Source organism: Zeus faber (genome assembly GCF_960531495.2).
Source record: "Zeus faber genome assembly, chromosome: 20".
NCBI lineage: Eukaryota > Metazoa > Chordata > Actinopteri > Zeiformes > Zeidae > Zeus > Zeus faber.
Window position 1 is genome coordinate 20,777,424 of NC_137207.1, and position 25,156 is coordinate 20,802,579.

At 42.9% G+C, this 25,156-nt stretch overlaps 1 protein-coding gene across 1 annotated transcript in view; it reads left to right on the top strand.

Moving 5' to 3' along the window:
• LOC307245381 (supervillin-like) overlaps positions 1-25,156 on the top strand; it is a 79,800-nt gene that overhangs the window by 30,543 nt on the left and 24,101 nt on the right. Inside the window, exons 4-8 of the mRNA XM_080020940.1 lie at positions 3,931-3,992; positions 9,256-9,356; positions 10,865-10,961; positions 15,125-15,774; positions 16,317-16,452. Coding sequence (XP_079877066.1) covers positions 3,931-3,992; positions 9,256-9,356; positions 10,865-10,961; positions 15,125-15,774; positions 16,317-16,452 — 1,046 coding nt within the window. The remainder of the gene's footprint in view (positions 1-3,930; positions 3,993-9,255; positions 9,357-10,864; positions 10,962-15,124; positions 15,775-16,316; positions 16,453-25,156) is intronic.

The following is a 25,156-nucleotide window of genomic DNA, read 5'->3' on the forward strand; positions in this document are numbered from 1 at the left end:
AGAAACCCTGGACGGGACCAAATGCAAGAATACTCACCCATGAGGGCAGGCTTAAAAAGGGGGACAACGGGAGGGTAAACTGGGCTGAGGGGGCCCTACAAACTATACCTCACCTGTAGGACTGTCCTGAAAACACCAACACCACCAGCTATAAAGTCATACGGCAGATAATCACATTGACACCGGTGACCTTTAAGCAAGTGCTCGGCGATATGGCCAAAAATGTTATCGCGATACAATATTTCATACCATTCGCTGATGGCTAATCATGATATAGTAGGAAAAGATCTGAATATAAAATGCCCAGCAGTGTTTTTATATCGTGAACATTGTGCAGCGCTCGTAATGTAAGAAGTGACCAGTGCAGCTGCTTTAATCAACAGTTGACGTAAATATAATTTAGATCAAATCAATATCAAAATAAAAATGAACAAATAAATGAACAAATATGCGCAAGACATTATCAAAGTTATCAAGTTACGATGTTTTATCCCCCAGCACTTCCAAGGAGGTGTGGCGTCCATGTCACAGCTGGCTAGTCTATTTAAGAAAAGTGAATATCATGATATCAACTAGATGGACTAGATGGACTGCATGGGTTGCACACTATTGTCTTTACTTTTCTTCATGGCCGCCTGTCTTTCTGCCGGACAGTCTGTGTTCCTGCCTACCTGTCTGTCTGTCTGTCTGCTTTGGGCTTAAATGTGTCTCCTCCATGTCTGTTGCCTCACATTGAGCCTGTCTCTTGCTGCTCTGCTGTCTTTCGCTTTTCTGCTTCTGATGCAGAGTGGCAGGGAGTGCGTGCTGGATAGGGAGGGCGGCAGCGAGGGGGGAAAATGTCAAATCTTTAAAAAGACCAAAGCAAAAGCGCCTCAAACCAAAGCAACACCAAGGCCCGAGAAAGGGTCAGCCTAGGTTGTGCAACTTATTTGCACAACGTAAACAGTTTCTCGTCCGACCTCCATTTACACAAGGATGCCTGGCAAATAAGGATTGTGAAAGGAATGTGTCTTCAATGCTGCTCCATCCACTTTTGATACTGGCTTTTGAAAGTCAGTGATATCCACATAACACTGAACGTTGAGGTTCCTCACGTCGGTTTGGAGGATTTTGGAGATCAGGTTGTGACTGCTCGCTCATCTTCTTTTTTGAACGTGAGCGCACATGGAGACGTTTCTCTTCCTTTGCCATTGTGTTTTGTTCAGCACAGGTATTGTGCTAGTAAAACACCGCATCTATGTAATATTTGCGCCTTATTCAAGGCCTGTGGCAACAGTGTCCTCATTCCATTTGGTACTAGAACTGCACTTACAAGGGTGTGTCGGCGGGGTTCCCATATATCCTGCACCGCACCAGTGCCAAAGTCGGGATGGGTGAAGAGCTGTGCTGATGTACTTGGAAAGCTGCGCTAACACTATCTACGGGCAGAATAAAACAAGAAGAAAACTCTTCTTAATCCGTTGATTTTTGACCCACTTTGCAGTATTCCCCATTGGCTGCTGGGTGATATTCACACCGGCCCGGCCTCCACTGGCCACTGGCAGGAAACCTGCCCACCGCGTCAGCCCTCTGGAGCTGGAATTGGCCGTGAGATGGATGGGAATACTTGGGGAACAAACAGGAATTCTCGAAGAGGTGTTTTTTCCAGCCCTTGAGTCCTCTCCTACAGATCAAATGGAGGATAATGTGAAGGGTCTTGGACGGAGGTCAAACCCAAAAGAGCGTGCGATGAGTGGAATCACGAGTCGGCGGTGAAAAAGCATTGCATCATCCCGACTAAATCATATTGAGTATTGGACACCGGGGGAATCTTGGGGAAAAAAATTTTTTTAAATAAATTTAAAAAGCACGCGAAGAGAAGGGAAAATGAAGGATATCTGATGTTCTTTACTGGAAAGGATTTTTTTCTTTATTATGGTCTTTTTTTTTTTTTACATCCCAGGCAGGCCGTTTTGGTCCAGAATGTCAAGTGGTGTTAATAAAAACAGATTTATGGTCTGAGATTTAGATAAAGCCCCCCGACTTTTGTTTCCTGTGGATTTTAATGGACACTTCTCTTTGATGGGATTGGGGAAAGGAGGACGGAAGGAGGCTACGAAGATAATTCATACCTTCCTTTCTTCCCTACTTGTATCTCAAACATACACTCCATAATCTCACCCCCTGTCCTAACATGTACAGTATCTCCCCCCCACCCCCCCAAAAAAAAGATTTAATCATCCTCGAATCTAAGTGGAGCCCAGTGTCATCTTGAAGTCCAAGCGAAATGGAAATGCATTTTTGTTAAAAGGTTAAAATGCATCTGCTCTGGTTGTGGTCTCAGCTTTTTTTTTTTTTCCAGTCGGTGTGGATTTTGCTTATCACCTCATTGTTAAAATATCAACCATTCAGATTTTTCTTTCCCCCCCCCCCCCCGGTGTTTCTGCACATCTCACGATGGTTCAGTCCAGATGTCGACCACCGTCTTAGTGGCCGATATCTCTAAAAACCGACATTGATTTGCACTTGGGAACCTAGAACCCATTTCCTCAAAACGTTTACCTAAATATAACTTAGATTGATGTTGTTTGTGTTGAAAATGACAATATTACCAATTTCACATGGACTTTAAAGTGGTAATCAGTACAATTATTCCGTATGAAAATCCCATATTTAATACTTTATTCAGCTGGCACTTGTTAAGAAACTGCTGTGGTGAATTAGATAAAGCAGCATAGCTCGTTGTCGTCTGTAAGCTGTGGAAAAAACCCAAATAAATTGGTTCAGGAAGAGGCAAAGATTGTACAAATATGCGTAAACGAGGGTTAAAACACAGATGTTTGGGGATTTTTTTTTTTTTTTTTTTTTGTGCATTCTAGGACGTGTAGTTGAATCCGCCCAACATGGAGGATCTTATGGATCTCCACTTTAAATCCACCCCGAGGAAGATGATCCCTTCCCACCGCGCCTCTCGTCTCCCGAGTCGCTTCCCGTCCCGCTGCGGCGTCAGACCAGCGCCGTCGGAATGGCCAAAGGCTTAAGCAAAGCCTGCGAGGCTCCCAAGTCTCCACTCTGTGACTCCGCCTTGGAGACTGGGTCCAATGTATCTGGGAAAAATCTGCTGACGGAGCAGGTGGTGTACGAATGACACCAAAAAAGTACTCTGTGCTATACTTAAGTACATTTTTCAACTACATGTATGTGCACTTAAGTGTATTCCGTTTTAGAGACTTGTCTCAAAGCCAACATCTGAGCTTTTTCCTCTACTACACTTATAACACGGTCAAATTACTTCATTTTTAAGTAAAATTTAGGTTTAATTTAAGTTAAGATAAAATAAAAATAAAAAATGTTAGGGACTGGGTCTGTCAAACTACTTATTTTGGGATTGCTCATTAATGACTCATTAGTTCCATATCATAATTATAATAAAAAATAATTCATGACCATGACAAAATGTAAAAGATTCTGAAAAGAGGTATAGTAGGTATACTTAAATTTTACCTTTACCCTTTTAAGTACATTGAAGAAACATATACGGTGTAGCTTCTATATCATTCTACTTAGAGAAATGTCAATGTGGGACTTGAGTATAGCTAGAGTAGTTTTGTGTCTGAGTACGTCTTCACCGCTGGGTTTTGTCCACGCGCGTCGAACCGGCTTCTTACTTATTATGGTGCATTTATAAGTTTTTCTATTCCAAGCAGCAATAGCAGCTGCTGCATCGTACACAGTCAATTAACACAATTATTTACGATCTACCTCGACTCTGATTGGACGGCCGCTCCTCGGTGGCCCATGCCTGCTCCCGGTAACTCGGAGCAACGCTCGACGGTAACAGGAGAATAAACACTGTGGACTTCTGGGTAACCAAATCTGGACAAGTGTGTGTTTGTGTTTGTTTGTGTGTGTGTGTGTGTGTGTAAGCATTTACATGTTTTTCCTTTTCAGCCGACAGAGCGCACGCTGACCCAGCCAAGATGAGCGTAGCTCCCAAAATGTCTCTATTTAAGGTAGGGTATTTTCATGACTGAGTGTGTGCGCAAGTCAGTGTCAAACTTCCTGTTGGTTGATGTATGCACGCACGTGTGTCTGTGTGTGATACTATTTTGTTTATGCACACACGGAGAGGAACGCTCTCTTTATTATTTATTTATTTTGGGCTCCATCCGCGTACGTTAACATTTTCAAATAAACAGTTTGTCAGGGATTCCCAAATTGTGTTTTATGATGAGAACCGCTTAAAGGACTAAGCTCTGGCTTTGAAATCCCCCCCCCCACACACACGCACACACACACACACAGAAAAACACAAATACAAAATAAAGTTTACCCACTGTTTATGCCTATCATAAATAAATGGTCTATTTAACGTAACTTTAACCTTGTTGGGAAAAAGTGCATAGCTCTAGTATAAAGATATTTACGGGATTTTTTTTTTCCTCAAAATATTTTTGAAAAATAAAAAAGTAAAACAAAACAACAAAAAAGATGACAAATATAAAAAAAAAAATATTAATGTAATCGTGCTCTCTGCCCCCCCATTTCCTGTCTGCACTGCCCTCGATAATAAAAGGCAAAAACTGCCCAAAAAATACTGTCTGTCTGTATTAAAATAACAATTTTGCGACTGCATTTCCCTCAAGGACCCCTAGGGGACTGCGAAACCCCTTCACCATAGTAAATAATCACAATGAATGTTCATCCAGGACCGCTCCACAACAGTGCATGTCGTTCAGGTCGTATCCCTTCATCCCTTCCTTTTTCCTTCCCGTCCAAATTCCTCGGCCTTCCCAAATTCCCCTCAGGCTGTCCGGTGGATCTTCCAGCTCGCTGCCAGGTCACATGGGGCTTCTTGGAGATCCTTCAAAACAAAAGTCTTGCAGCCAAATACTGGCTGTAAACGTCCTGTGCAACAGCGGTAATAAGCGTGTCCAACGCTAATAGGACATGGTTCAAGGACAAGTGATAACAATTGTGAACTTACATATGGAAGTTATTTATACATCCATAGCCTGTGTAAAAAGTAAGGATAATACATAAAAAAAAATTATCCAGACAGAAAGTTAAATCAATTTTTCACGCATCTGCACTCGCTTAGATTGATCCAGTTTTGGAGACTTTTGACTTTTCCTACATTTCAAAGCAAATATCTGCCCTTTCTACTCCACCACATTTCTAACGCAGTTGCGTTTCTTTAGATGAATGAAATAAAATTAGGAACTGAATTCATCAAACTGCTAAAGAATGATTAATTATGGTCACATCCTTGTTAAAGTGGTTCCTGTATGACTCCACATGTCCTACTTTTATCGTGAATAGTAGTCAGGCAGGATCATCTGCAGGAAGAAGTCCACCGTAGGCCTACTTTACTTTTACGTTTAAAACTTTAAGTACATGTGTAAATACTATAGTAAAATTATGTTATTGGCACTTGTATGCTGTTTTATGTAGGTAGAGATGTTGTACAGTACTTTCACTTTTACTAGAGTCATTCTGTGTCTTGGATTTTGGACTTTTAACCTACAGTAGGTAAAGCTGATACTTAAGTTTTTTTCTTTTTTTTTTACTTTTACTTACTAGGTCTTCGAAGTACTTCTTCGACCAGTGCTAAAAACACACACACAATATTGTACTGCTATCAAAGTGAGGTTCGAGTAAATACACCTGGTAAGTGAGCGCCCATTTTTCTGGTGCACTTCGAAACCAGAAAATAGTGAATTCGGAGACCGGTCCTTCCATGTATAGTATCTCTCACACACGCACGCGCGCGCGCACACACACACACACACACACACACACACACACACACACACACATGCGTCCTGCCTGTGCCGTTCCCAGGCCGTCGGGGTTCCAATGCTTGGGTTTCATTATAGCAGATGTAAATTGCTGTGTGTAGCTGTGCTAACTTGGCCTTCATGGCCTGGGCGTCGTGCCAGAACCTGGCCAAGTAAACCCAGATGGCAGAGAGGGAGAGAGAGAGAGAGCGAGAGAAGAGCTGCTCCCACCCCAAAAAAACCCAAAAACCTGCTGGGAAAACCGGTTCCCACAGCCGGGGCCTATCACTTCTATCACGCAGTCCCATGTCGCGCTTTCCCCTTCAAAATGTTTGTCTTTTGTTTCTGAAATACTGCCTTTGATTTGGTGTTCGTTTGCTGTGCTGCGCCTCACATGGTCCCCCTAGTCCAGGAAGTTGAGATTTTATAACAAACATGGAGACCTCACTGCCCTGTCGTCACCTCCCCCTGATGTTTTTTCTCCACGGAGCCGTCGGTGAAAGGCGAGCGAATCAGCGTCTCCGGCCTGAGATCGCTCAGGTCTGTCTGCTCTTAAAGACGCTGGTGGTCACACGGGTGCAACGTGTTCATCTCCAAATCAGGGCAGAAGCTCTTGCATTCAAATTGATGCTTGGGTTTAGTAATAGTTTCAAATGTAGCTCCATTTAAAACGAAGATATCACTTTTAGTTTTACTCGCCATCAAGACGTTTCGCTTAAATGACTCTGCTTTTGAGACGCTGGAAGGTGCTACTTCCCTGATTTCACAGGAGCTAGGCGAGTTGATCCCATCTGCGGCCCTGCATTGAGCTAGCACTGTTAGCATGCCGTACTGGAGTATGGCTTTAACCATCGTATCGTTATTACATTTCTGTTATTTACTTTTGTAGTTGTGCATCTTGATTTAAATGATAAAAGTTGTACCTTATTTGTTTAAGAAATAAGTCAAAATAACTCTTAAGATGGTTGTGCTCACCGCTCTTTCAGAGTGGCATGCCAATCCATCCTGGAACATAATGCAAGACAAGTAAAACATCTGCCTTTGAAGAAAATATGCATAAGAACAAATTCTCCGAAACTGTATGGGGGGTTGGGGGGGGTCCGGCTTGAAAACAATCCACAACGTGTTTTCCGAGGGTTGGTCTCTATAAACCTCTCTGCCTGTGGACGACTTGTTTTTCTTCCTCTTTTCCATTTCTTCTTCCGTGCTGGAGGTCCAGGTCTCACCACTGCAGCTCCCCACGGCGTCTCGCTCTGTTTACAGGCCGACGCCATCGCAGCTGCACCGCTTCTGCACACATCTGGAGCAGCGGACAATCAAAAAACAATTTACAGCAAAAAGTAAAAGAATAAATAATAATAAATAAATAAATAAAAGGCCTCTGGCAATACTAACTTAGAGCAATAAAAATGTCTGAAAGCAGTCACCAGGCCACGTCATTTTGCGGTAGATAAGGATTAAAAACCCTCCTAGTTGGCTTGCCGACCTGTTTCAGCCGACATACCTTCTTCTCTTTTTCCTTTTTCTCTCGAAAATATTGTTTCGTCATTGTACAAAAAGGACCAGATGATCATATCAGATGTAATATTTAGGGCTCAGACCCATCTTAACCCTGTTGTCACATGGCCAGGCCCTTATGTTTACAGTTAATCATTTTTACGATGTGAGACTCCACTATAAAAATATTACAGCAGTCAAAAGAATTTATACTTATAACCAAGAGAATAAGACGTTCAGCCAACACCAGGGGATGAGTTACGCTCAATTAATTTTTTATAAGAAAATGGAAAAGTACCTCATGTTCTTACACTTTTTTTTTTTTAATCTGTACTTGCGTCTATTTTATATTCTTCAGTTATTTTGTCCACGTTTCTGACAGTCATCTGAAGAGACACCTTCATGAAAGTGGAAATCCGTACGAGTATTTTCTCGCTTAAAATAAATAAATAAATAAAAATCCCATATTTGATATAACTTTCTTTGAAACTGGCACTTTGTAAGAAACAGCCGCTCGATGGACTTGTGTATGCATGTGCTCGTCTATAACCTGTCTCTAGTGTCTGGTGGCGGGGTCCGCCTCTTCCCGGCAAGGACGCAAGGATTGATTTGGCCTTCAAGTCTCCCCAACAGTTTTGATATATCACTATTTGCATTTCCCCAACACACAAATACTGGAATCCTTGTCTTGCCGTTTCTTCGGGACTCTTCATCATCACTTTATTTCCCGTCAACCCTTATTATGTATAACTAGCCTCGACCGGTGTCTAAAATATTTATACTTAAGGAGACAGCGCAGCTCTGTTTCGATGCATAAATAAGTCGAGTTGCCAGTGGACCCCAGAGAGCTTGTTTTTTTTTTGTTTTTTTGTTTGGGGTTTTTGCTGGGGACTGTTAAAAAACAAACGACACAAACTGCACCGTGGAGACCGTCTGATGATGGGGGAACTAGCCGCTGCAATTGCCCGCGGTCTTGGTCTCTGGCCCGTTTTGGAGCTAAATTGAACCAATATGGGGGCCAAACTGCCTGTGTTGTGGACACCTCATCCGGACGTGTTGAGCAAGGGGAACGCGTTGGGCGCGCGCCATTCGCCAGGCATTGCGTGGGTGTTTTTTAAATTTCCCACATTCCTCACATGAACACATTTTGTCCGACCTTTAAACAGCAGTATCCCACTTTCTCTCTCTTTGCTAAATTATGTAAAAATCTCCAAGGTATTAAGTTGAAACAGGATAAGCAATGGCATTATACACGCTGGTGAAGACATGCAATGAGAGACCAGGCATTAAAGGAGAACTTTTTTCTGTATTTTTTTTATTTTTTTCTATTTATGGTTCATTATATTCCATTATCATTAGAAGTCAAACCAAAGTGATTGGCACCAAAATGTTTTAAATTGATCCAGAATTGAGGGAACCGCTTCGGCCGATTGCCCCATTCGCTCAGGTTGATTCCCAGTGACCGATAAATAAACAGGTTTAGGTTAAAATATATGTGTGTGTGTGTGTGTGTGTGTGTGTGTGTGTGTGTGTGTGTGTGTGTGTGTGTGTGTGTGTGTGTGTGTGTGTGTGTGTGTGTGTGTGTGTGTGTGTGTGTGTGTGTGCGTGCACACACAAAAAGGAAAACATATATGTTTTCCTTTTTATATAGACCTCGACTAATGTGCAGTCACAGGTGTGGTTTGTTGGTGTTATACGTTGTGCCACAGAGTTAAACTCTAGGTAACATCCCTCCTCTCTCCTAGATTCAAAGCTTTATTAACATGGAAAACATAGGTTGACGTTGCCAAAGCAAATTGAAAAGAAACCTTAAAACAAATGTATGTAAATGTTGCAGACCAAAAATATACATACTTATGAGTAAAAATATACATTTTGATGCATTGGTGCTAAAAAAAACCAAAAACATATTTGCAGATAAGTTCAATAGCTAGATGGATAGATAACCAAAAATTAAAAAACCTGTAAGTGTAAACATTGCTGTTCTCTCTCTTCCTAGGAGCTGGAGAAGACTGAGGAGGACGAGAGCAGCGGTCACCGTGGCAACAACAGAGTTTACCTTCAGCCAATCAACAAAGAAGAATCCACCGTCTGCACGAGGTGGGCGGGAGTCACGTACTTATATTTTTATTTCTTGTGTTTCCTCCAGTCTATAATTCTACCCATTCTCAATTACACATAATCAAATAATCAAAATGATGAATTATTATTTGAACATTATTTCATCACTGCCGACTTGTGCGGTATGTTCATGAAATCGGACACCAGAGAGAACAATTGAACGTGATAATAATGGTCCATCATAATTATTAAAAACTCAAATGAGGCTATGCCTTAAGCATACTACTGAAGGCAAGAACTATAGGTGATTTCTAAATATGTAGGAATGTATATTTTAATCTGACGTGACACATACATGTCATCATTACATTTAATACAGTCTGGTATTTTCCACATGATGGTACTTCTAGACGTTTTCATTACTTCATTAGGATTAAGTCATAGTTCAGTCGTAATTAAACTTTAAGAAAATCCAGATGCAGTTCACCCAATGGCCACTGTGCTGCGGGGGGGGGGGGGTGATCAGACTATGGGATGTTTTCACATTCTGTGTGATGCGCTCTGGGATCAAAGTTATCTCATCTTCTCTTAATGGTCCACCTCCTCTCCAACTCTCCCTCCCTCCCCTTGATGCCTCTTGGTCGTAACCCTCAAACTCTAAAAGCTGTCCAATGTTTAATCAGTTGTGTTGTTTTGGTTTGGATTGTTTGGTCACAAGCTCAGCGGTTGAACTGGCTAGACACACACACACACACACACACACACACACACACACACACACACACACACACACACACACACACACACACACTTGAGTGGGCTTCTGAATGAATCAGGCAAACAAGTAATTAAAGGCCAATTAAAGGTAACCTGTATGGAGATAAAGCAGATGCACCTGGTGCCAGAGGCTGGAAATGCACGCACATACACACACATGCATGCACACACACATGCACGCACACACACTCTCACGAAAAAAAAAACCTGATGAACGATGTGTAGTCATACCACACACACACACACACACACACACACACACACACACACACATTGAGGGGTTATATGATAGCCATGGTGATTCAAACCAGATAGGAGCGCGCGTGTGTGTGTGTGTGTGTGTGTGTGTGTGTGTGTGTGTGTGTGTGTGTGTGTGTGTGTGTGTGTGTGTGTGTGTGTGTGTGTGTGTGTGTGTGTGTGTGTGTGTGTGTGTGTGTGTGTGTGTGTGTGCGTGTGGGGTATGACTGCACATTGTTCATCAGTGATTTATTGGCTGTTGTATTACGCCCCCGTGGAGTCGCGTCTACACGCAGGTTTGTGTGTCCTGCGTTACGGTCGTAAACAAGCCTCCCTCTCCTCGTCATGAGTCCTTCGTCTCTGTTGCCAATTTACCTTTCACAATAAAAGGAACAATCAAAATGTTATGTGACACGTTCACAAACAAACATCCATATTGATCCGATAACGTCTCGGTTTCACATTCGCGTCTTTGCTTTCGCTTTCTCTTTGGTGTTTTTTTTATTATTATTATATATATATTTTTTTAAAAGGTCTAAAGGTGAGGATCAGGAAGAGGAAGAGGAGAGCAGAGTGCAGCCGTCATGGAAGGAGCAGCGTGAGCGTTCTGCGCTCGTGGAGGACGAGGAAGTAAGTAATAACATAGAGATTTACTTTGCAGCGGTCTTCTTTCTCACTGGACTGCCGTAAGAAGTCTGCCGTGTCGAAGGAACCGAAGCAGCGTTTTTGGTGTCACGGGGCGGACGGCCGACTTTTTGGCAACGCCGTGTAAACGCGAGTGTGGAGAGAGAACGTTTCGGCGCGAAAACTGTGTTTTTCCACATTATTGCGGACGCGGCTTGTTATGTAAATGTCAGATGTCTATAAATTAAATGTCAGTCGATTCTTGCCGTCTTGATTTCCCCCAACCCTTAATACTAACCCTCCCATTCAGAATGAAATGCAAAATCAAATGTTAGAAAATAGCATGTTTTCACTTTATTCTAGCAGAATTTGTTAGTTATGGCATATTAATAATCAGTAGAGCCATCGGTAGATCTAAAACATGTATTTTGTCCACCAAATGAGGCCAAATTTAACGTTTAAAAATGTATATTAGTTTTCTAATATATTTGTTTTTTATATGTATGAAAAAACTGAAGTTATGTCAGAAAGAGCGGTAACTTTTGTGTGTGTGTGTGTGTGTGTGTGTGTGTGTGTGTGTGTGTGTGTGTGTGTGTGTGTGTGTGTGTGTGTGTGTGTGTGTGTGTGTGTGTGTGTGTGTGTGTGTGTGTGTGTGTTGATTTTTGCTGATAATATAGAAGACGACATGCTATCTTGAAGTATCATGGGGTCAAGGGGTCAGAGTTGAGCTCACGTTGTTGGGGGTCATCCCGTTTTTGGGTCAAAAATGCGAAGCATGTTAATGGCACCTTTTTGTCTTTAAATTCTTCACTTTCTTCAACCGTCTCCATCTGGGTCTTGGGAGGATAACATCTCCGACCGTTGATGTCTTTGGAAGATACCACGGAGAGTCAAGTAGAAATAAACCGCTTCTAAAGATTCTTTTAAAAATTTTAGAAACGCATTTATATCTGAATAAGCGTCATGATCAATTGCTTGCCCCTTATTTAGTGATGCTCAAAAAGTTGTTTACCGTAGACCAGGGGCGTCCATCTCATTTTAGGTCCCAGTTCTTAAATGTCTTAAAATGTAGATTTTACAAATAATAGGCCTTAAAGGTCATTAAATAGAATCTTCGATTTGAAATTTAGGAGGTCTTCATTTCACAAAAACATCCAAATTTATTTCTCCATGCGTTTCTTTAGATCCAAATAAGTCAATTTCTTCTGCATCAGAGTCAATCCGTCTTAAATTTCATTAAAAATGTGTTCTCCTCCAACCAAAAGGTCTTAATGTCTGAAATGTTAAACCTGCCCTCCACCCGATGAATTGGAATCAAGTAAATTATTACATTTCAGGGTTGTTGTTTTTTTGTTGTTTTCCAACCTGCGCGTCTCTGCTGCAACTAACTGCAACCTGAACCCAACTGCACTGGATCCGGCCCGCGGGCCTCATCTTTGACACCCCGTGGACAAACTTTAATCCTAAAGCTCGCTTCACACCGAATCCACAAACGCCTCAGTCAGTCGCATCCTCCCCCTTGCGGCCGTCGAATGAGCTGCTTTTGGGTTTCGCATTAAAAAATAATGTCAGGGAATGCGTGCAGGATGCGACATCCCATAGGAATGAACGGACTTCCGTTTTTTTGTTGTCGTTTGTCGGATTCGGTGTAAAACCGGGTTGAACCTGCCCGGGAAAGGTCAAAATGTCCAAACCCCAAATGGTTACACGCGTATATTAATACGCGTGTAGGTGCACACACATACTCCACACACACACTCACACACATACTCCCCACATATACTCACACACACACATTCACACTCACACACATACTCACATACACACACACTCGCACACACAAACGCTCACACACATTCCACACGCACGTGTTCCCGACAGCTCCCTGGTGTTTTTCATTGAATGGGACCACCTGGTTGGCTCGGCGGTTTGGTTCCCAGCTGACCCTGCCAGCCTTCCTTCCTTCCTTCCCTTCCCTCTCGTCCCCTCATCCTTTCATCCTCCGGTCTGCCATCCCTCTCTCTGTCAGCGCCCCGCCCTGACCTCTGAGCCCGCGGTGGAACCTCTGCTGTCAAAGCCATCGCACCCTCTCAAGGAGAGTGGCGCGCCTGCTTTTCATCAAATCTTCTTGGTGGTGTTACTCTGGGGCAGAGGAATGTTGTTGTTTTTTTTGTGTTTTTTTTTGTTTTTTTTCTGGGGCGGTGGGGGTGTGTTTTCGGGGGGGTTCAGGTACACACTTAAAGGTAAAACTGTTACCTGGAACTCCTGGAAAAAAACCTACATCAATACACCAATACATCAATACTCTGGTTTGACTTCTGTTTTTATTGTTGTTGACAAAGGCTGTAAGATGGAACTCGTCAATTTATGGCCTTTTTCTATATTATTTTCATTAATAATTTATTTATTATTACATCATGACATCATATCATCTAAATATATATATATAAATAAAAACATAAAATTCTTGCCCAAAAAATTTAACCAAGACAAGAGGGTGCATAAATGTATCGCTGTTTTCAGATTTTTATTTTTTCTCATTTCTATTTATTGTTTTATGTTAACTTTTTTTTTTTTTTTTTCCACATTTACCAACTTGATTATGTGACTTTTTTTTCCTTTCCCATTTGACTTTGCGCACTTACAGTATATCCAGTCCATCCCCCTTTTTTTTCTAGATTTCCATTTAATCAACACATCCTTAAAAAGTTTCCTCCTTTTATCTGTAATTTTCTTCCATATATTCCTCCCTTCCCTCTCTGGACTGCTCCACCCCTCCTTCCCAAATATCTCTCCTCGAGCTGGATAAATCTGATAAGTCCACTGACATATTTAACCATTTTGGAATTGGAGTGAATTCGCTCACTTGGCAGGAGCTGCAGAGAGGGGGGGGGGGGGGGGGGGTGTGTGTGTGTGTGTGTGTGTGTGTGTGTGTGTGTGTGTGTGTGTGTGTGTGTGTGTGTGTGTGTGTGTGTGTGTGTGTGTGTGTGTGATTAGCCTTTCTATAGTCCCAGCATATTTAGACCGCCAAACCCTACTCAGAGCAGAAAATAGAATTAGAGAATTATAGAATATAGAACGGCATTTGTCCAAACAAGGTTACAAGACAAACTTTTCAGTTTTTAATCGGATAAAAGACTGTTAGTGACGCATTAGCGCGTAACTCAGAATGCACAAATCCGGGAGCGGTGTTCCTCGTGCTCGCTGTGTTTGTTGCGGTTTCATGGGTGTTTCCCAAATCATCAAATCAAAAGGGCGTTGGGAGAGTTTGCCCTCAGCCGGTTCACACCCTGCGGACGGAGCCGCCTACTGCCGCACCACCACAGGGGGGCGTGTGACTGCGCCTCACTGTCTCACCACTGTTTCAGTGTGAATGTAGCTCTTGTCGTGCCTGTGGCCATAGTTGTCTAATTGGCTTTTATTGTATAATTCTGTTTGAATATAAATAACGGTTTGGGTTCAATATGAGTTTGGGGATTTAAAGTAATTGCTCAAAACATTGATCTCAATTACTTAGAAGTTTTCCTTCAATTTTTAATACTGATTGATTGCTTGATTGATTGGCATCATGTTAATCAAGTATTTTCAAAATCTAACAGACTGTTTCTCTCTCTCTCTCTCTGTGCATCTCTCCTTTACCCCTCTCTCCCTCCCCTCGTATGTCTGTCTCTTCCCCCTCTGTCTCTGTATCGTTCGCCCTCACTCTCCCCCCTCTTTCTCTGTATCTCCCCTCTCGCTCGCTCTCTCTCTCTCTCTCTCTCTCTCTCTCTCTCCTACTGTCCTGCTCCCCCCTCTCTCTGTATTTCCTTCTCTCCCCCACTCTATCGCTCACTCCCCTTATGTCTCTCTCTGCATCTCCCTCACACCTCTCCCCCCTCTCCCTCTCTCTCTCTCTCCGTCTCTCTCTCTCTCCATACCTCACACTCGCCTCTCTTTCACACTCACCCACATGTCTCTCTCTCTATCTCCCTCTTTCACCCTCACTCTCCCCATCTTTATCCCCTCTCTGTATCTCTCTTGCTCTCCTCCCCCCCTCCCCCTCCCCCTCCCTCAACCCCCTCTCTCCCTCTCTGCCTCCCCCATCTCTGTACTCCCCCTCTGTCTCTCTCCCTCCTTCCCTCTCCCCCATATATATATATATATATATATATATATATTTCCCACTGTAGCCCTCCGGACATCTCTTCGACAAGGCCTCCGCCCCCCTTAACTCCCAGACTCACTCCTCCTCCCCCTCCCCCCCTGCCTCCTCCTCCCCTCCTGCCTCCCACTCCTCCTCCTCCCCCCCTGCCTCCCTGCAGCGCCAGGACTCTGCATCGCAGCGCAGCATCAAGGGCATCCTGAAGAAGAGCCGCTCCACCAGCATGGAGTCAGACCACAGTGAGACCTCCCTCACCCCCCTCACCCGCCAGAGCAGCGTCACCCTCAGCCACCCAGAGGACACCGAGGAGGAGGAGGAGGAGGAGGAGGAGGAGGAGGTTGATGATCAGGATGAAGAGGAAGAAGAAGAGGAGGAGGAGGAGGAGGAGGAGGGAGTGGAGGAGGTCGAGGAGGAGGAAGTGGAGGAGGAGGAGGAGGAGGAGGAGGAGATGTTTGAGGAAGACAGCATGGAAGGCGGGAGCTCCGGGACGCCCAGGGACGAGGGGGAGGCAGCGGGAGGCAGCTGCAGCGGGGGGAGTTCAGAGGGCGTCAGCAGCCCCTCCCGGGACGAGAGCTTCGAGGAGATGGCCTCCCTGGAGAAGACCCCCTCGGTGTCGGAGGACGGGGATGAGGTGGACGGCGGCCTGGACGGAAGCCGCGGCCCGGCCAACAAACACCGGTCCGATGCCCCGAAACGCACGCCGAAAGATTTTGATTATAACCCCGGAAATGTTCGAAATGAACAAAAAAATCTATATTTTTTGGGAGGTCAATCGACTGCACTAGATTCGTGTGTAAAAGTCTATTGAGCTAACTTTGAGAAAATATCTGCCCAAAATCACAATATTATTTGACTAAAACCCAGCTCATAATCACAAGTATAACACAACACAAACACGTTGTACAAATGTTGATTCTAACTAAATTCTAACAGGAAATTAACTAAATATACTTTCTGAAGATTTTATATTTTATTTACCTCGAGTTCGTTCATTTTATAATATATTGGGGGACTACTTGGTGCTCGATATCTAGTCTTATCACAATATCAATATTATAGCAATATATCGCCCAGCCTCAACTAACTTAGTTAGAAAAGACTTCTATCACAAGGTATTTTTTTGTTGTTTAAAGATATCTTGGAGCTGAGATCATTCAGCTCGTCTCGGTATTATTACCTCATATACCTTGTGTTTATTCTTTTCATTTGCCCAATCGCAGGCTGTCGGAGGTCAGCGGCGGGGAGGAGGGCTGGAGGAGCAAGCTGAAGAAGCCCAAGCCCACGGAGCTGGTGCAGACGTCCCTGGCCGACCGCTTCAACCAGCTGCAGGACGCCGAGAACGCCTGGAGGAAGAAGGTGGGCGGAGCCTCCGAAAACGCGTTGTCTAGTCCCTCTGTCGCAGCTGTCGTCTCAAAGCAGAGTGGTTCTCTGCGTGAAAACTCGGCAGGTGTGTCGTGAGTTGATTTTTCAAATTCCATTCACTCCTCAACGATGAACGAGAGTCGGGAGAGTCGGTCCGGCTCTTGGGTCGTGGATAGAGTTGTTACAAGACTCATTTGATTCCTGAATTCCTGAATTCCTCTGAATCCAAAGAGTTAATGAGTCCCATTCAATATGAATTGTGATGAAGGCCTTTACCTTTTTTTGCCTGGGACTTTAATTTAAACTAATTAATTTCACTTTGAGTCGCTGAGGCATTTAAAAGATGAATTTGATATGAGCAAATGGTGTCTCACACTACTATCAATAGGCCATAATAATAAGTTCCACATGTTTGACATTTTAGTGGTTAAAATAGTGGTGTCACTGGGATTATTTCATTAAAAGTAAAGGTTGTGAACACACTGCTGTACTGGTCTGGCCTCAAGCTCCAGATGTGTTCTCACCCATGACGTTACAACCCAAATCTTAAATTATGATTAGAACCATTCTTATTGATTTCACAAAAAGAGAATGCCGTCATCCACAATGCTTTCCTGTATTTAAAAAAATAAAATAAAAAAATCACTAAACAGAGTGCAACAAGGCTTAAAAACCCAATTAAATTCAAAGCCAAACAACAGCAACGCATTTCCCGAGCTTATAAAATACAATTTAATCTAAACCAAAATAAACTGCATGAGGCCTCGTGAGGGAAGTAACAGTCGATCCAACCACTATCGCTTCTTCATTACTTTTCTCTTTTCACTCAAAATGGACCCACGACTCATATTTTGGATACCAGTTGAGAACCACTGTCTGAGAGGGCTTTACTGTAAATGCTTTTAAAGGATGAGTGGAAAAACTCCTCTAATCTACCGAGTGGAAAATTCTGTTCACGAAGCCGTGAGAAGGGACTTTTGAGGGAGGGTTCCCTTTCCAAGATGGCTGCACACGCTACAGACCCAGGGTGGTCCGAGTAAAGTGTGGGTGTGGGTGTGTGTGGGAGTGTGCGTGTGCCTGCCTTTTGGACACAATAGAGAGGTTTATTGGTACAGAAGTATTGGTTAACACCAACAGAAGATAGTTTTGGATTGATAGATACATAATTAATGGTGATTTTACTGTAAAATGGGTTGTATCCGAATGAGCGTCTTATCTTATTACTTGAAATGTATTCACCGTGACGCTCCAAAAAGTAGTTTACTGTAGACCAGTGGTGTCATCTCATTTTACGTCCTTTAATGTCTTAAAATGTCAATTTTACAAATCTTGGGCATTAAAGGTAAACTTTGAGCCCCTAAGCCTACCACCATAGTATAAATAAACTATTAAGCCCAGACTGTGAGTGAGATTGAAATATCCAGAACAGCTTTTACCACATATATGATACAAGAAAATGTAAATGGAATCCAGCGAGGTTGGAAATATAAACGTATAAAAGTAGATGACAATGATATTAATAATATACAGATGTAATAGATTTAGTAATATAAATAATAAAATATTTATAGATTATAGTATATTTTAATAAATAAAGATCACATTGAAAATTTATATTTGTTTTGCGTGAAGTCCTTCGAAATGGCGATAAAACAAATAGTGCTTAAAGTCCTTGAATTTCATGTTGTAATGCCAGATTGAGCCCTGTCTAGAGGAAAAGAGGGAGGAGTCCGGTTTGGTTTCGGGAGCTCTGTAGGGCCTCTCCGTAGGGCCTACGAGGCTGGCGTGTGCCCAGCCTCGTAGGCGGAGACACATCCCCGGCCTCCCTGCCCCAGATGCCCTGTAAATTAAAGAAATTATTTTTATTTTTTTTTAAATCCCACACAAGCTCAGGAAGTCTCCCCGGGTGGCCTCAGCGGGGCCTGAGACTCCCTGGTGTCTCTGCCTCGCCCCACTTCTCTAATCTGCCTTTTAAGACTCTGTAAACTGTGTCCCACGCAGGCTCTTATCCAAATATAAATAATACTCCTAGTTAGGGCTCTTGCTGTTATTATGTAATCGCCTGATTTAATTTATTTGTTTGAATCTCTATCGATTTTGCAAAATCTTTACATTCTTCATTCGTTTCCATCCAAGTATTAATTTTGAGCCGATTTAGGAAATGTTGCACCATATAAGATGAGAAGATAAGGTAACCCTACATAAAACTTACTTATTTTCATAATTCATGGGGAGATTCAGGTGTTAATGCAGCAGAAAACCCAGTGTTATTTTCAGGGTTCTTAGCAGGTTCTTGAGCTGCCCGAAGTGCTTGTCCTCAGAAATGTAAGTACTGGAATACATTGAAAATAGTAACCCCTTTTGTGCTGAAGTGCTTTAAAAGTCCTTAAAATACAAAACGGATTTTCCAGAATTTCTTTTACGACATGCATTATGCAGGGAATGCATTTAAAATGTTCTTTTTTTATGTTTTATCTTACTTTTTCTTATCTTAGGCAGTGGTTCTGAACCTTTTTGTTCCCCTCTGGACACCTCCCCAAATCAAACCTGATTCAATCTAAGACCCCCAAATTTCTTCAATTTTCATGGTTTTTAGGGATCAGAATACATTACAACATAAGTATAGCCATGGATTATATCAGTACTTACGCATGTACTCATACACATGTTTTTTGAGGATTTTTATATATATTTTTTTTAAACAACTTTTGACTTTGAGGGTATGCCTCACGACTGGCCCCCTGAGGTCTCTGGCGTCCCCTTGCGGGGGCCTCGAACCCCAGGTTGGGTACCCCCGCTATAGGAATGTTCTATCCACTCCCCAAATGCGATGGAAAATGGAAAAATAAAAAAAGAAACGAATCAAAACATAAAAAAGAGACACCTGGGGCCAAACTTCTGTGATCTCCATTTGTTCACTGAGTTGAGGGTGATGTCATGATTGTTACGTCTGCTGACGCTTGTTTGGCTCCACGTGCATCTTGATGGATGATCCACAGGGGTTTTGGGGGGGGGGGGGGGGGGGGGTTTCGGGCTCCCGGTTCACCCACAGATGCAGTGGAACACCGACAACTGATGTCACTCTCTAATCTGCGCTGCTCTGTTTATTTATTTATTTATTTATTGTCGGATGAATCCACACCAAAAAAAAAAATGAACGAAATACAAGAAAAACACCTCAAGTGACCCAAGAAAGCCCAAAGTCAATCAATCAGAGGAAGAAAAACTTGTGAAAAACGTGGCTTCAACTAAAAACTTGGCAGTTTCCAATGGAATTCTGGGCCTTTTTTAGTGTGATACGACCAACATGAATCACCACTTTAAATGAATGAACAAATATACAAACAACACAAATGCACATTAAAATGCGATAAATGAAGCGGCACATCATCAGGCCTCGTTTCTCTGACGACGTTTTGGAAAACCTTAAAAGTAACCTCATTTGGTTTTGATGGCGCGCCAAGCCTCCGCAGATATTGTAACCGTTCGGGGAGCTGCTCTCTGTCAAGCGCCCGAAACATTCAGAGTACAGCTTTTTGGAAATGAAATTCTCTAAACGTGTTTGTCCGTGGGACTGACAGCCTCTTTTATAGTGAGTCTGAACAAACAAACCAAAAGCCTGATTATTTACATTTACCAGGAATTTGTCACGGTGATGGTTGGTGCGTTTCTGTTTGGAAAAATAACATAAACAAAAAAAAGCTTAACAGTCTGAAAAAAATGGATAATAAAATATAATTAAGTAAAAAATGTAAAAAATTAAAATTGCCAAACATGCACAAATAGCTGAAAAATACTAAACAGAAATAGTCAAATATATGAAAATGAGGGCTTTACCCGACTCACAATTTGGACTTCTGAATTTGGTGTAAAGCGGGCGGTGTGGCACTCAGGGCGCCCTCGCAAAGGGGAGTCTGCCCTCATTTATGGATTTAACTGAATAAATAAAGGTTATGAATGAATAAACAAACCAAGGAGTTTGGTTTTGGTTTTCTTTTATCCTCAGACTTTCTGGCAGTGGGAAAATACACTGGGTTTCAGTGTTGATTCAGCCATCGTCAAGTGCAACAGTCGTGAACTTTTTTGCGGTGGATTTTTAGGATTTAAACTCAACACGTGCATTAAGACTGCGTGCGTGCGCTTTGATGCCAGGTGGCTGATTGGAATTGATTGATTGACTGCGGCATCACTACGTCCGCTGCGTACCAACCAGCTTATTAGAGTTTATACACTATTACACCAGTGTAAGCAGGTATATTGGACAAATGTTGATAAATGATCACTTTTAATTTTTAATTTTATGAAAACAACACAAAACTGCAATACACCTAATATAGACCTATAGTCCAAGTAATGCTTATTATTTAGTCATATCTTTGTGTCGTTATAGCTCCTTTCAAAATGGAAGGGGGAGTCATGATGAAGTGCTGACTCATGGCTGATCCGTGCGATGTCTTTCCACAGGCTTTGGGCCCTTTTGTATTTTATTAAAAAAAAAAAAATCTTTCTTTTGGGTTTTTTAACGTTACCATAACCGTGATCTCATCGCTATATTACGCATTCCCCAGAGCCGCAGCTGTAAATCATGCACGGTGCAGATGCTCTGCCGATAACCCCACTCGGGAAAACTGAGTGTCGGTCTGAACAGTTTAAATGACCGTGCAGTGGAAATGACCGCTTGGATTCTTAAAGAGCCGGCTTATGTATGATAACACACACGTCCCCTCCTTGAGACAGGGACATGAAAGTCAGTCACTTGCTGTAGTGTTTAGTCTTTTGTTTAGTTTTTTTTCTTCAAATGGAGGGGTGGCAATATCATATAATTATATTTGAGAATTTTAACATTTCTATATTTAAATAAAATTGTTCCAAGAATATAATTGAAAAAAGATTTGGTTTGAATCTTTTGGGGGGGGGGGGATGTTGAAATTGTGATTTATTTATTTATTTATTTGGTGCTGCCCACCACACTCCCTCCCTCACTCAGTTTTTGGCCTCACCCTTTCTCCTCCTTTCTCCCTCCCTCCCTTCATCCTGAAAACCTCTCTCCCGCATCTAGATTTTGAGAGTACTCGTTTTTGTATTTTCCGTCTCTGAGAGGCTCCCTGCTTCTTCAGCCGCGGGAGAAGCCAAATCTGCGATGATTTTTATTCATAATATAGGATGATGTTTCTAGAATGTAGTTGGGGAGATAACAGTCAAACTATTTAAAACAGTCATTGTTGAACATGGTGCTACTGCTTGTGAATAAACCTAATGATGAACATTAAATATAACCTGACATTTTTTGTCAGTTAGGCGTAAGATATAAGTCAAAACATGTTATCAATTATGAGGCTTATTTTTGATATTTATCATTGTGTTTTTCCTCTTGACGGTCTTTCTTCTGGTTCATTGATAGGTTTATTTCATGACTTATTGTTCATGTTTGGAATGGTATCTATATTTAGTTAGTGACTAGGTTTATTGTATATTTTTCTATTTTATGTTTTAAGTCATTTTTTATAGTGTTTTGTTTTTTCTTTTTTACTTTTTAGGTTAATACTAATTCTTGATCATTGGGTTTATTGTATGTTTTTCTCGTTTATTTTTTTTACAGGTCATATTTATTGTTGTTTTTTAGTTTAAGTTTTTCTTTCATTAAGTTCATTGTATATTGCCATATTTTCATTGTTGACGATTAAATAAAACAGCAACAGCAATCATTTTGCTGCGGGGACCCCCCCCTGGGATCTCTCCAATGACCTCCCGCTGGTCCCTGGACCCCGAGTTGAGAACCGCTGGGTCTCGTTCTCCACGCCCGCTCTGACCCGTTTACCCGCTCTCAGTATTTCCTACTTCCGTCCTTCCAACTTTCCTTCCTTCCTTCTTTCCTTTTTGTTTTCCCAGTGTCCTCTGTCCTCTCCAGACCTTCCCCTTCTCTCTGACTCTGACCTCCACCTCTCAGCCTCTCCCTGTCGCCGCAGGTGAGTGTGACTGTGTGTGTGTGTGTGTGTGTGTTGTGTTTTTGGCTTTTTTCATGGACTGCCATCATTTCGTACTGTAGGTGTTGTGTTTCGGCTGGACACTCTATAACGGCCATTTTGTCCCGCACCCCAAAAAAACGTCGGACCCTTAAAATCGCTTTCCTGAGCCTGTAGTCTTGCTGCCCCCTGAATCTGAACGAAAATGCTCTCACCGCCCATGAGCTCAGGTTTGGCGCCGATTCAGCAGATCTGCACGTGAGCAAGCCTCTCCTTGGTATGTTTGTTTGTTTTTTATATCCTTTATTTATTCAGGGAAATCCCATTGAGGAACACATTCCCATTTGCAAGGGTGCCCTGAGCACCGTACCACTGTCCGATTTGGGAGTGCACTGAACCCGACAAAACGACAACAACAAAGTGGAAGTCCATTCATTCCTATGGAGAGTCCCACCGAAAAAGGCGTGACGCGGTGCAGAGTTTTCACGTGTGATCGAAGCTCCGGGATGGTTAAAAATTTCCATCCGTCTGTCAAGTTTTTCTTTTTTCTTTTTATTGGAATTGGGCTTAAAACGAAGTAAACAAGTCACGCATATAAACTAATGGCGTTAATAACGTTAACGTTGGATGTCACCATGTTCACTACCAATAAATCTCTTTTAGTGTCCGTGAATTGTTTTTGCAGACACCATATCAAGGGAGTTTTTAACTCTCATTCATGGAAAATGAAAAATGTCCAGCTGAGCAAACCTCTTGCTGTTGTACTGGAAAAAACAGCTCCTCCATTTTCCCTGGAATATTTTGTGACGCCGAACCCAGGATCCAACCATCCGATGCGTTTTTTTCGGATTCAGTGAGAAGCCGCCTTACAAGTACTTTACAAGCAAAATGAGACAGAAATCCAGAATTCTGAGCCGGACGACTCACAGGCGACCGGCAAAGTTTGTTGTTCTACCCTAATGTGTCCATCATGTCCCTGAGCCGCTTGGGTTTTTCTCTTTGTTCTCCCCCCATTTTTTTTCTCTGACCTGGCTCAATTGGGAGGAAAAAAACAAAACAAAAAAAAAACACATTTCCTCATTGGCAACCAAGCGCTGACAAATCCGAGCTGTCGTCACGCTCGCGCCCTCGCTCCACGCCTGTGGTTTTTTTTCGGTGGGGATCTGTGTCGGTGGTTTGGCTGCAGCGTACAGTCAGACGGCTTCCTGTGGGGCTTTGGGTTGGAGGCCCGGACCCTCCCCGTCGTACCCCTCATACCCCCCTGGTACCCCCCCCCCCCCCCCTGTCAGGCTGAGGTATCTCTCCCCGCTGACGGACTCCAGAGCCGTGGGGGGGGGGTTCTCGGTGGGCACGAGCTTGTTTGTGGGGGAGGGGGGAATATTAATAATAAAGTTGCAGTTACGATTTAGAGCCGAGCTTTAGTTTTGAACGGGGAAGCCATATATTTAAGTTTTATTGTGGTCTGAAGCCTTTTATAATGGCTCCTCCATAATGGAAAACATGTCCCCGCTAAGTCCGTTCGCTTGCCTCCCTGGTTTGGGATTTAGAGTCTCCCCCGCTGGACGCCATGATGGCTGCCATCATCGGGAATTTAGGAGGTGTCTGCTCCACTTGCATTGTGCCCTTTAAAACTCCCGCATGAAGGAGTGAAGTGTGTTTTTGAAGTCGAGTTGAAGCCTGTTTTCTCGCCGGCGCTTAGAGGACCAGTGTGTGAGGGTTAGTGGAACAGACTTGGCGTACTTATGAATAGTCATCAATGTGTTTTAATGAGGGTATAATCCCCTTCAAATAAGAATCCTGTTTTCGTTACCTTGGAATGAGCCGCTGACATCGGCAGGGGGGAGCGGGTCCTCTTCCACTGAGCAGCGGTGCTCCCACCGAACGGGAGATCGTTTTTAGGTTTCCGACCCAGTCGTTCGAATTTTTCCGACACCCAGAGTCAACTCCCACAAGCGGTGGCCAAGTTGACCACCGTGCATCAGCCGTTGGCTGCCAAGGCTGACGAAGTGGTTGCCGAATTTAGATTGTTTTCTAATTGAGTGATAATTATCCGATATTACTGCAATGCGCATTTCAATATTCCCGGTTGCTTCGCCATTTATGAGTACATCGAAAGGTATTTTCCCTTGCAGAGGATTCTGAACATACGTAGGTTTACCACACTTTAGCTGTTGTCATTGACAATGGGGCGACCGGACCGTACAGGATGGTGGACAGCGGCCCAAATCTGGTTGCCCGGGGCAACTGGGCAGCAGTAATTTCAGTCCCTGCATAAGTAGAGACGACATAAAACATCTAAAAATGAACTATCATGAGCAATGTAAGCGTGTGTGGTAAACCTCCGTTAGACGCCGGCACGGTCCTTTCTCTACTTTAGTTTCTTTGTTTTGTTTTGTTTTTTTACGTGAGCTTTCGCAGTTGATTGGCAATATTTGTCCGTGTGTTTGAAACCAAACACTCTTCAGCAAGTTTTGTTTTATTATGTTTCTTTTCTTTTGTTTTTTTTAATCATTTGCACTGGAGACAGAGAGCAAGCCGTGGTGTTTGTGCCTGTACTGTATGCCGCAGAGTTTGCTCAAAGCTTCACGTTTTACCGAGCAGCGCTGCAGATTCCTCCGGCCGGTCGTTAAAACGTCTTCAAAGTGGGAGCCAGAAAAAGACGTTTACTGTACCGTAAAGCGCTGGAATTCAAAGCTTTTCTCTCGTCGCTGTGTGACTAAAGGGGAGCAGCGGGG